The 12705-nt window shown below is 42.6% G+C and overlaps 1 protein-coding gene across 1 annotated transcript; it reads right to left on the bottom strand.

Annotated features, from left to right (window-relative positions):
* Positions 1-235: 235 nt before the first annotated feature.
* LOC139542871 (protein BTG1-like) lies at positions 236-1855 on the bottom strand. Its single transcript, XM_071348803.1, has 2 exons — positions 1298-1855; positions 236-1150 (listed from the first exon to the last, which is right to left on the bottom strand). The coding sequence occupies exons 1-2, from the start codon at positions 1413-1415 to the stop codon at positions 804-806; spliced, it is 465 nt and encodes a 154-aa protein (XP_071204904.1). The 5' UTR covers positions 1416-1855; the 3' UTR covers positions 236-803.
* Positions 1856-12705: the final 10850 nt, after the last annotated feature.

The raw sequence follows: 12705 nt of genomic DNA, 5'->3' as shown, positions 1-12705 counted from the left end.
TTGTAGCAAAACATTTTGCAACAATTGGAGTAATGAATACACCTGAGCTTACAATGGCAGCCTTACCCTCTGTAACATACAGACGCCTCAATCAACTGGGTTGTGTGGGCACTAAACAGGAGGAATGAATGTCCAATAAGAACATGCATTTTCCCCATTTTCGTGCCTACTGAACACAACCATGATCCTGCCCAACACGAGACCATTGTTGATAGAGAAACCATGGCAGAACAACTGCTTTTGAGGAATTTATTACAAATACAACTAATTGTAATATAAATCTATACAATTTTTGCTTCAGGACAGTACTTAAGTTACAGATCATGGAACTCATGGAAAACAATTTATCATTTTCATGAGTCACAACAAACAAACAGGGTGTGGCAGTAATACTAAAATCTTTAAAGGGATACTTTGGGGTTTTGGCCATGAAGCCCTTTATCTACTTCCCCAGAGTAAGATGATATCGTGGGTACCATTTATGTCTCTGCATGCAGTTTGAAGGAAGTTGCTAACGACTGGAAGTCTATGGTATCTGCTTGCGTGCTAACAGATACCCATAAACTTCCAGTCATTGTGCCAACACTAGTTAGCATTGGCTTACAAAACTAGCTTTAACTTCCTTCATACCTGACAGATATATAGAAATGGTATCCACGAGTTAATCTGACACTAGGGAAGTAGAAAAAGGGCCTTATTGGCAAAATCCCTAAGAATCCCTTTTAATGTCTTAATTAATTACATCAAAATGTGGGGCAGAACTGATACAGAAGTGCACAGAGAGCTCTGAACATAAAAAAATATTAGCTTGAGACGGTCATCATGAAAGAATTGGAGGGGCTTGGCCTTCCAAATCTCAGTACTTCCTTGCAGCTGACCATGTCTGTTGTGTTGGCATTAGTTGGCACTGGTGGAGTGGACTCGTAGAGGACGCAGATGGAGCCATCCTCTCCTATCCGATAGGACACCTCGTACGGATCGACCCACATCGTCAGTTCACTGGGCAGGAGTGAGAAGAGTTGTTCTCGAGTGAGTCCAATGGTGCAAGCTGCTTGGCCAATCAAGGGATCCATTTTGTGGTTGATCCTGAGACATCTGTACCCCGAGCCTTTGCATGGAGCCTGGGGGAACCAGTGGTGTTGGTAGTGCTCTGTAAGAGGGCAATGAGAGCAAAGCATTAGACCCAGCACAGAGGTAATTAAGCTAGTTTGCTTAATAGTAACTAAGTAGTAGTCTATAGGCTCTGAAATGTCAACAACACAACAATGGCTTTTACATAGCTAGCTACATACTCTACCTCCTAAAGCTTCCTCCAAGGAATGGGTGAACTCTTTCAGTAAGTCTTCTGACAAGTATCCAGTTGCTCTCAGCAATCTGGCAACAAAACTGGCCGCTGTTGAGACTTCAGTTTTCATTTTCGAAGCTAGATGCTATTCATCTCACCAGCCAGACGTTGAATAGCAACGAGCCCAAGTTGGCTCTATATCCGAAATATCAAGCAAAATGTAGACTTTCCTCCGTTGAAACAAAGGCTACACAACAAGGTCCAGAGACAACCAGTTGCCGTTGGTCTTTCTTTTGTCGAGTTGTAAACGCTAACGTTAGCTAACGTCAGTTGCAAAACGAAAGCCACAATAATTCACTGAGACAATGTCGGGTTAGGAGTTACAATTTGGCACCTACCAAACGTCCGATAATTTGATTGGATCTAATGAAAATAAAGAAATAACTTGAGATATAAAACATTTTCAGATAATTAATTTAATGTACATAGAATATGATAATTTCACCCCTTTGCTGCTAAAATTATTTTTGCGTCATTAAGCCACATCTACTAATCAGACCAAACGTTGTTTAAATGACGTCACAAAGCTTCTTTCTCTATGGTGACGCAGCACCTCAATCGAAGAACTCAATCACAGCGCCACCTGTGTGTTTAAAAAAATGTACTACATCAAGAACCACATTTTACAACTCAGGCCAAAAAGCTCTTTCTTGCTGCACTGTACTATTTCTAAACTAAAGCAAGGCATACACCTAATATGGCACACCCTTTTCAGGCTACTGAACTGACCCAGCCAAGCTGTACTATGCCGACCTGATAACACATTCATAGTGAGAGAGAGCTCTATTATCTATTTATTTTTTATGATCTTATTTTTTATTATCTATTTCACTTGCTTTGGGAATGTAAACATATGTTTCCCATGCCAATAAAGCCCTTAAATTGAATTGAGAGAGGGTGAGCTCATGGGCTCCTGAGTTCTTCTGCAAAAATATAGAATTAGAGTTGGATAAAAGCAGATTATTTTTTTCACAAGAACTTATAAAGGATACTAACCTCAACATCAAAACCTTCAATCAAAATCCAAATTCCATACCTAAAACCTTGATTTTGGACAAAATTACCTGAATGGACTATTACTACCAAGGACTATCAAGAAAAAACTTCTAACAAACCAAAACATGCAGAAGAAACACAGCAGAACCTAGAAAAACCATCCAACACTAAACTGAGTGAGTAATGTTAAGTCTGAACCTACTTTTGAAACCAAAAAGTAAAATACAATAATCTCTAGGTAATGTTGTTATATAAAGCTCAATAAATTAGGCTACTAAGCTACCAGGACAGAACTGACAACTTCAACTTCAATTAGCACTGAAGTGAGAAGTGTGAAAATCATTGAGCCTAACAATGGCAGGAGAGTTTCCCCCATGCTGAGCGAGCCCCCATCCTGAGTGAGTCTGATCACACCTCTTCAAACGGTCCTGCAGATGAGGATAGTCACCCCACCCAGTACTAAACACACCCAGGTCAAACAACTGCACTGCTCCATCATTGAGAGGGATAAATTCACAGAGCTGGAGAGGGACATGGTGGAGCTCAGAGAGCTAGCCCACACAATCCAGACAGAACAAACTCACAAAACAGACCAGCACAACAACACACCCCCAACAAGACCCGGAGGGCAGAAGGTGGAGATGGACGGCTGTCTGAGAGAGCTGGCTGCTCTACGGACTGAGGTGAGAGAACTTGAAGAGGCACACCTGGCACTGAAGGAGGTGAGAAAGCTGAGGTGTGACAGAGAGCAAGACACTCCCCCAGAGAAGCCAGCAGAACAGCCGACCTCAGAACCGGACCACATCCTCAACACCACAACGGGACAGACAACACAGGACACACCAACCCAAAAGACACCCCCCGCTAACAGCCCCCCTGTCAGCTCCCCTGATAGCTCTCTTGACAACCCCCACACATCCACTGAGGACACACAAAAGCCAGAGATTGTGCTCCTCATTGACTCAAATGGCAAATACATTCAAGAAGTTAAACATTTTCCCAAACACAAAGTGACTAAACTCTGGTGCCCAAACACTAGGCATGCCCTGGAGCTGTTGTCAGAGGACAGACTAAGGTCCCCCAGCCACATCATAATTCACACAGGTGTAACCGATGTGAAATGGCTAGCTAGTTAGCGGTGGTGCGCGCTAATAGCCTTTCAAACGGTGATGTCACTCACTTTGAGACCTTGAAGTAGTGGTTCCCCTTGCTCTGCAAGGGCCGCGGCTTTTGTGGAGCGATGGGTAACGATGCTTCGTGGGTGACTGTTGTTGATGTGTGCAGAGGGTCCCTGGTTCGCGAGGGGACGGACTAAAGTTATACTGTTACACAGGCACAAATTACCTGAGGGCCTAGCAGGAAAGGGTGGCCACAGCACTCAAGGGAGTGACTGAAAAAGCTTATTTCACTTTCCCCAACGCACATCTCCAACCTGCTACCACAAAAAGACATTCACCCTGTCACCATACAGCGGGTGAATGTAAGAACTTCGTGAGACTGTGCCTCAAAACCTAATGTCTACCTGGCCCACCACCATCCTGGATTTAAACAGCCTTTAAACAGCTAATTAGAGCAGACCTAACCCACTCTAAGCCACTTTATCACCGACCTCAACCCAGAGTCTCTTAGAGCGTTTACGGTCAGTCCACTGACACCCCTATCAGATCACACAAAATCACACTCTACTTGAACAGAGCTATGCTCAATCATGAAGCATCAAAGCCAAAGGAACTGAATAATATTAAGAAATACTATAGATGGAAGGAAAGTAGTGTGTAAATCTACCAAAAAACAATTGGGCAACAGCAAATTCAATCCCTTCTAAATAATTTTCTGGACAAAATGTTTCACTGTAATAGTGAAGGAGTAAACTTGGCAGTAGAACACCTAAACAGTATATTTGACCTCTCAGCTTCCCTTTCAAATCTAAAAATGTCAAGCAGATAACCTAAAAAAAGTAACAACAATGACAAATGGTTTGATGAAGAATGCAAAAACCAAAGAAAATATCCTCAGTGTACAACGTAAAACACCAAATAATGCATGCAGAGCAGAATTAGGCCGATACCCGCTAATTATCGAAATCCAGAAAAGAGACGTTAAATTCTACAACCACCTAAAAGGAAGCGATTCCCAAACCTTCCATAACAAAGCCATCACCTACAGAGAAAGCTAGTCACAAACACAAACAGACCCCACAGAGCCCCAGGACAGCAACACAATTAGACCCAACCAAATCATGAGAAATCAAAAAGAGAATTACTTGACACATTGGAAAGAATTTACAAAAAAAACAGAACAAAATTGAATGATATTTGTCCCTAAACAGAGAGTACACAGTGGCAGAATACCTGACCACTGTGACTGACCCAAAATTAAGGAAAGATTTGACTATGTACAGACTCAGTGAGCCTTGCTATTGAGAAAGGCCGCCAAAGGCAGACCTGGCTCTCAACAGAAGACAGGCTATGTGCACACTGCCCACAAAATGAGGTGGAAACTGAGTGGCACTTCCTAACCTCCTGCCAAATGTATGCCCATATAGAGACACATTTTTCCCTCAGATTACACAGATCCACAAAGCATTCCAAAAAAGATCTGATTTTAATAAACTCCCATATCTATTGGGTGAAATACCACAGCGTGGAATCACAGCCGCAAGATTTGTGACCTGTTGCCACAAGAAAAGGGCAACCAGTGAACAACAAACACCATTGTAAATACAACCTATTTTTATGTGTATTTATTTTTCCTTTTGTACTTCAACTATTTGCACATCATTACAACACTGTACATAGACATAATTTGACATTTGTAATGTCTTTATTCTTTTGTGAGTGTAATGTTTACTGTACATTTTTATTGTTTATTTAACTTTTGTTTATTATCTATTTCACTTGCTTTAGCAATGTAAACATATGTTTCCCATGCCAATAAATTGAAATTGAATTGAGATAGACAGCCCACCATAAATATTCTTTGCTCTGTTTTATTGCCTCTGTTTATGCCAATGACTGTAAATATAATGGACACTGATCATGTGACACAACTCATTATTTTATTTTTTTAACTGCATTGTTGGTTAAGGGCTTGAAAGCATCTCAGCCCATGTGACAAATACAATTAGATTTTATTTCTATGTGAGACTCAATAGCACATTGAAGTCAAATTAAGACAGTTAAGATGGAGTCTCATGGAGGGCGTTATCTAGCACTCCTGTTAGGCAGCTAGCTAGCTACAGTTACCCATAGGTGGCTAGCTAGTTTTATAGTTTGATCATTTATTTCAATACGTTTCAGAATTCCCCAAAATATGTTTATGAAGCTATTTCCATTTTATTAGGGTCCTCACTACGAGACTAAGCCAACTTGCCAATGCTAAAGTCAATATCTTCTATATATTTTTTTAGCAAGCTAGTTTCATAATTTTGTTTGACATGCTGAAATGTTACACTAAATAATGGGTTCAATGACATACATCTGGTGTATTCAAAGCAATTATTGGTACAATGATTGTCTTCGGTAAATGTTTTTATTTACATGAAAATTGACCACGAAAATGGCCATTTCCCCATTCACTATAATGGAGGATCCTGTTTTCTGCAAACATTGCCTGCAGTACCACGGTTGGCCTTGTATTTCAGTAGCTTCAATGAGAGGGGCAGTCATTATCCCCTGGTTTAGCATACACCACAATTGGAAACATGCTGGAAAGGACAATCTGACAATAAAATGTATCCAAGCCAGCACAGTACAGTTTGGGTTGGCAATATAATCTAAAATGGGTAATCGTTTTACATATTTATTTAATCCAAAACTGATCCGTATGACCTGTGGACTTCCTGATCTAATGCCTTTAATAATTACATTTACATTTACATTTAAGTCATTTAGCAGACGCTCTTATCCAGAGCGACTTACAAATTGGTGCATTCACCTTATGATATCCAGTGGAACAACCACTTTACAATAGTGCATCTAACTCTTTTAAGGGGGGGGGGGGGGGGTTAGAAGGATTACTTTATCCTATCCTAGGTATTCCTTAAAGAGGTGGGGTTTCAGGTGTCTCCGGAAGGTGGTGATTGACTCCGCTGACCTGGCGTCGTGAGGGAGTTTGTTCCACCATTGGGGTGCCAGAGCAGCGAACAGTTTTGACTGGGCTGAGTGGGAACTGTACTTCCTCAGAGGTAGGGAGGCGAGCAGGCCAATCTTTAATAATAATAATTTAATAATCTTTAGCCAAGCAGCTAAAAGTATTGTGTACTTGACTCAAACTCAGGGTCTCTGCGAGAAGGAGGAGGTTGAAAGGGCATGTTTTCGTGAGAACCTCATTCATGGGTTAATTAGCTCCCTGAGCTAATGCCTATGCTTACATTCAGCATCAAACACGATCTTGTGTCTCGAGACCTGAGTTCAAACCTAGTCGGTCACAATAGGGCTTGAATGCACACATGCCAGCTACCAAGCCTGGGCCTGGTAGAAGGCACTCACACAGTGAGATTTCACAATAGCTGTTTGAATAAACATACTATTAGTTCATTTTAGTATACTGTAAACGCACGGTATCCTTTCAGTTGAGCATACTAGTGATACTCCTGTTTACCGGAAGTTGATGCTATTGCTATGCAACCTCTTGCTAGCTTGTTAGCATAACAAATGACTAGCTATACATTTTGGGTGTGTTCGTAAATTCAGAGCGTTTCCCTTTCGGAGCGCATACTGTACGCTTTGGTTGAGGTGTAGGGGTTGATCCAATGTCCGTCACAACAGCAGTCAAGCACACAAGCTAGCTACTTCCAGACACAAATGAGAGAAGGCCTCACTCTGACCATTTTACTCTCCCAAGCAGAGCTGGTTAGGCTTTTTTCATGTTATCCAGAGCATTGGTGACAGTCACTGTGCTGCTTCCAACAATTTAAATACGCATTTTTTTTGCCAACACAGGCCATTTTCAACAGGTGTTGAGCGTGAGGGCTTCCGATTGGCGCAGTGGTCTAAGGCACTGCATCTCAGTGCTAGAGACATCACTACAGGCATCGTGGTTCGAATCCAGGCTGTATCACAACGGCTGTGATTGGGAGTCCCATAGGGTGGTGCACAATTGACCCAGCGTTGTCTGGGTTTGGCCGGTAAATAAAAAATGTGTGACTTGCCTAGTTAAACAAAAAAATTATCAGTTATTCTGCGCTCTGACAGACTCGAGTACTCTGAAATTGGAGTAGATAGTGTGAAAATATGCTTGGCCTATCATGTGTGTGTGTGTGTGCTGGAAGTAACATTTTGCCCCAGATAGTGTGCTCAGAGGCTGTGGTTAACCTTGAGTGGGAACAGTATGTTTTCTATGCAGGTGTAAATAGCTCAACAATGTTGAAGAACTGTCTGTGATAAGTGAGGACACGAAAAACAGGAACCAAGCTTGTGACCTCAGTTTCTAGGGTGTGGGTGCGTAATCTAGAGCAACAACGCCGGACAGTTGGAGCACCTGGGGGCTGGGACCAGCCTGTGTGCCAACGATAGGTTGAGCGAGTCTAGACCACGCTCAGCCTCTACTTTGACAGGCCAGCTCAGAAGCGGGAACTAACTCTGTCTTAGTATATAAGAAGAACTCTGTATGAATAAGTTAGTTCTCTGTTCTGCCCTGCGTGGTGATACAGAGAACCCGTATATACGAAAATTGCATTTACCATTTATCGCTTGAGTTTAATAAAAGTACTTATAGTGTATTAGGTGACTCTGCATCACATTTATCCTGATACCAGATTTGGTTGACGCAATAACAATAGTGAATGTACCATTTACCAATTAGCTAAGACTGACGTGAATAATCAAGTCAATAAACGTTGGGTAGTTAGTTAGATAGCATATAGTTAATATACTGGCAAGTTCGATGTATTAATAGCCAATTAACGTTATGTAGCTAGCTACCTACTGCAGTAATGATATGCTTTGCGGTTTTTAAGGACAGCGTAGCCAACATAACATGTAGCGTAACTTATTTGAAAAGTAATTACTTTATTACATTGCTCAACATTTTCTTAACATTTGTCATAATTAGTTAAAGCAATGAAATTGTATCCGCTCTTGTCGGATTTCGGCTGCATTTTTCCCCGACATTTTTTTCAAATCTGAAAACATAGTGAAGCCACGCCCATTTTTAGGAAGAATTGTATTATGGGCCATAAAAGCACGGAAATCGTGTCCACTGTTTGTATACTTTGTATTTTCGCGAATGAAGTACGACACCCGGGAACTTTTGGCATACTAACTATATCCAATAAGCATACGACATACTCAATTTACGTCACAAAAAAATAGTACTGTTAGTATGAGTATTTGAACGCAACTCAAAACTCTTCTCTTTGTTGTCACGGCCTTGTTTGAGTTTGCGGAGATCTATATTAGTCTCAGCCATTGGTATGTATGGCTGGTTACAGTAACAGTGGGATAAACTATATAATGCCAGCTGACGCTTAAACCGACTAGCAAAAGCCTAAAACTGACCCATACTAAATTGTTTATACATTCTGAAATGAAATATCGATTTGTGTGTCAGACGTGTCATTATAGACTTAACCAGTAACAGTGCAGTTACAGAAGAAGCCGAAGGACAGTTATGTCACTGTGATTGTTTGGTAACTCCCCTTGATCACCACCTGGTGGACATACTCACGCTGCACTAAGCAGAGGGAAGGAAACTTTCAGAGCAAAATAAAGCTGGGTGCAAGCATTGCGGTTCATGGGACAGTTGTGTGCTGTAGCAGCAGAACTCTTCTGAAGAATGTCGTCATCACTAATCAGGTAATCTTAGCTATATTTTAAATACAGACTTTCTCTATTGGATAATATTGGATTTGTAATGGAATTTTGTTTTGAATATCGCAAGGTCATCTCACCGGTAGCATTAGTTTCCTGGCTAGCTAGCTAACTAGCTAGGAAGATGGGCCAATAGGACCTCTAGCTACTACTATAGTTAGCGAACTCTAACAACAAGTCAAGTCTCTAGCTCAAGTTAAGTTGTTTGAAACTCAGTTATATTGGTAGTGCTCTACAGTGGTTGTCTTATGTAAAAGCTGAGGACATGGATTTTTTAACTAAAAGACCAAGCTATCTATTCACCCTTTTCTTCCCTGTATGTAGCCTACTGACATTCACCTTGATTTCACCTTTTCCACAGGCAAGCAACATGTCTTTTGCCAGTCTGTCCAGAGGAAAGATGGCCCTATCGTCGTTGGGTGTGTTGACTGCAGGAGGGACAGTATTGCTCAGATGCTTCACCAGACGGTGAACGCCTCAGATCTGGAGTTTCACCCACCATCTTACCCATGGACTCAGTGGCATGCTGTCATCTTGATCATGCCAGGTTAGATCACCTCCTTTATGTTATTATCACTCATGTGAGGGGATGTTTACATGGCTCCCTGAGAAACACGTTGAGGTTACACAATTCTCTCATGCCTCTGTTGTTTTGTCCCACAGTATCTGACTTGGATATCAGGTGTACAAGCAGGTGTTTTCTGCCTGTCATAGTATGGAATACATGGCCTTCCGAAACCTTGTTGAAGTCTCGCAGACATAGGCTGAAGTTAAGGTGCTTGCTTAAAAGGTGAGATTAACTGACTTATGTTACTTAAGCATACATTCCAAAATAGAGTAATCAGCTGTTTTTATAACTACTAATGAGAAATTCAAAAAATGAATGTTGATGCTAAACATTTTTTCCCAGTAGATGGCCCTGACGACTCTGTAGAGATGTTGACACGTCAAGGGAAGCTGTCGGACTACTTCCCCAAGTCATACCCCAACCCAGAGGCTGCCCGTGTGTCGAACAATGGCGCCCTACCCCCTGACCTCAGTTACATAGTCAATGCCAGGTGATTCTGTGGGCTGCTTAAAATAGGTTCACCCCAAGCAAGATCTAAAATGTACATATGACTGTTTACACAGGTTTAGTTCCTTGCTTTGAATCTAGGGACATTTGTAGCTTTCACCTAACCCTACCTGTTATGGCCCATTTTGCCAATTTTGCTGCCTTTATAGATTATAAGCACAAGTGAATAGCTGAAGGACGAATCCAAGATAACGTAGCAGTAAGACGTGTTTGTTTTTGTCCCGTGTAAATATTCTGTTTTTTTGTAGTTTTTTTTCTGTGTGCATTTCAATATTTTGAAATCTCATTTTTTTTTTCATTTGAGAATTAAATATACCTCCCTGCAACCCGCCTCACCCAATGTGGTACGGATCTGATATTTTTTAGACCTTATAACTGGAACCTCCATAAGAAGCTAGTCAGCTAATTAGCTACTAGCTATTTAGTCATTGTTAGCCACTGCTGGTGGTCTTTACCTTTTAGCTCAGACACCAGCCGATTTAGCCCGGATAATACCTGCCAGTCTGCACAGCGCGATATCAGCCCTGAGCATATCGGACTGCTTCTTTCCACTACATTACCGGATTCCTGCCGCAGGCTCTGGACCATCACACCTGATCATCGCAACTAGCTAGCTGCTACCGAGTGGCTATTGTGACTAACGCCCTTGTCCAGAAGCAAGCACCAGTTAGCCTCGAGCTAGGCCCATCTCTCAGCTAGCAAACGATGTACACCAACTACAATACCTCTCTTGCCAATTGGCCTGGACCCTTTGTCGACACGGAGCCCCGCCGATCCATCACTGCTGGTCTGCTGACGTAATTCAGCCTATGTGTTCTCAACCGGCCTCTGTCGGTGAAGACCCATCTGCTGGTCCCGGCCCGCTAGCTTTCTGAACTCCCGCTCGCCTAGCGTAGTAACGACTACCGAACAGCTCCCTGTTTCCTCTATTGCTGCTCATTGGACCCTATGATCACTCGGCTACACAGCTGATGCCTGCTGGACTGTTCATTAACACGGTACTTAATTTTGTTTATCTGTCGGCCCCAGCCTCGAACTCAAGCCCTGTGTGTAGCTAACTGACCCTCTTTGCCCATTCATCGCCATTTACCCGTTGTTGTTGTCTTAGCTGTTTACCCTTTGTTGTCTTACCCGTTGTCTTAGCTCTCCCAATCAACACCTGTGATTGCTTTATGCCTCTCTCTCTAATGTCAATATGCCTTGTATACTGTTGTTTATGGTAGCTCTCATTGTTTTATTTTACTGCGGGGCCCCTAGTCCCGCTCAACATGCTTCAGATAGCTCCTTTGTCCCACCCCCCACACATGCGGAGACCACACCTAGCTTAACTGGCGCCTCCAGAGATGCAACCTCTCTCATTGTCACTCAATGCCTAGGTTTACCTCCACTGTACTCACACCCTACCATACCCTTGCCTGTACCTTATGCCCTGAATATATCCTACCACGCCCAGAAATCTGCTCCTTTTATTGTCTGTTCCCAACGCACTAGACGACCAGTTCTTATAGCCTTTAGCCGTACCCTCATCCTACTCCTCCTCTGTTCCTCTGGTGATGTAGAGGTTAACCCAGGCCCTGTGTGTCCCCAGACACTCATTTGTTGACTTCTGTAACTGTAAAAGCCTTGGGTTCATGCATGTTAACATCAGAAACCTCCTCCCTAAGTTTGCTTTATTCACTTCTTTAGCACACTCTGCTAACCCTGATGTCCTCGCCGTGTCTGAATCCTGGCTTAGGAAGGCCACCAAAAATTCTGAAATGTCCATCCCCAATTACATTTTCCATCAAGATAGAACTGCTAAAGGGGGCGGAGTTGCAATAGCCTGCAGAGTTTTGTTATACTATCCAGGTCTTTGCCCAAACAGTTCGAGCTTCTACTTAAAAAAAATCCATCTCTCCAGAAATAAGTCCCTCACTGTTGACACTTGTTATGGACCCCCCTCAGCTCCCAGCTGTGCCCTGGACACTATATGTGAATTGATTGCCCCCCATCTATCGGCAGAGTTCGTACTGTTAGGTGACCTAAAGTGGGATATGCTTAACACCCCGGGCATCCTACAATCTAAGATAGATGACCTTAATCTCACACACATTATTAATGAACCTACCAGGTACAACCCCAAATCCGTAAACATGGGCACCCTCAGATATCATCCTGACCAACTTGCCCTCTAAATACACCTCTGCTGTCTTCAACCAGGATCTCAGCGATCAATGCCTCATTGCCTGCGTCCGTTATGGGTCCGTGGTCAAACGACCACCCCTCATCACTGTCAAGCGTCCCCTAAAACACTTCTGCGAGCAGGCCTTTCTAATCGACCTGGCCCGGGTATCCTGGAAGGATATTGACCTCATCCCGTCAGTAGAGGATGCCTGGTTGCTCTTTAAAAGTGCTTTCCCCACCATCTTAAATAAGAATGCCCTTTCAAAAAATGTAGAACTAAGAACAGACATAGCCCTTGGTTCACTCCAGACTTG

Source organism: Salvelinus alpinus, chromosome 17 (genome assembly GCF_045679555.1).
Source record: "Salvelinus alpinus chromosome 17, SLU_Salpinus.1, whole genome shotgun sequence".
Classification (NCBI taxonomy): domain Eukaryota; kingdom Metazoa; phylum Chordata; class Actinopteri; order Salmoniformes; family Salmonidae; genus Salvelinus; species Salvelinus alpinus.
Note: the sequence above shows the minus strand (reverse complement) of the source record. Positions and strands in the feature narration are given on the sequence as shown.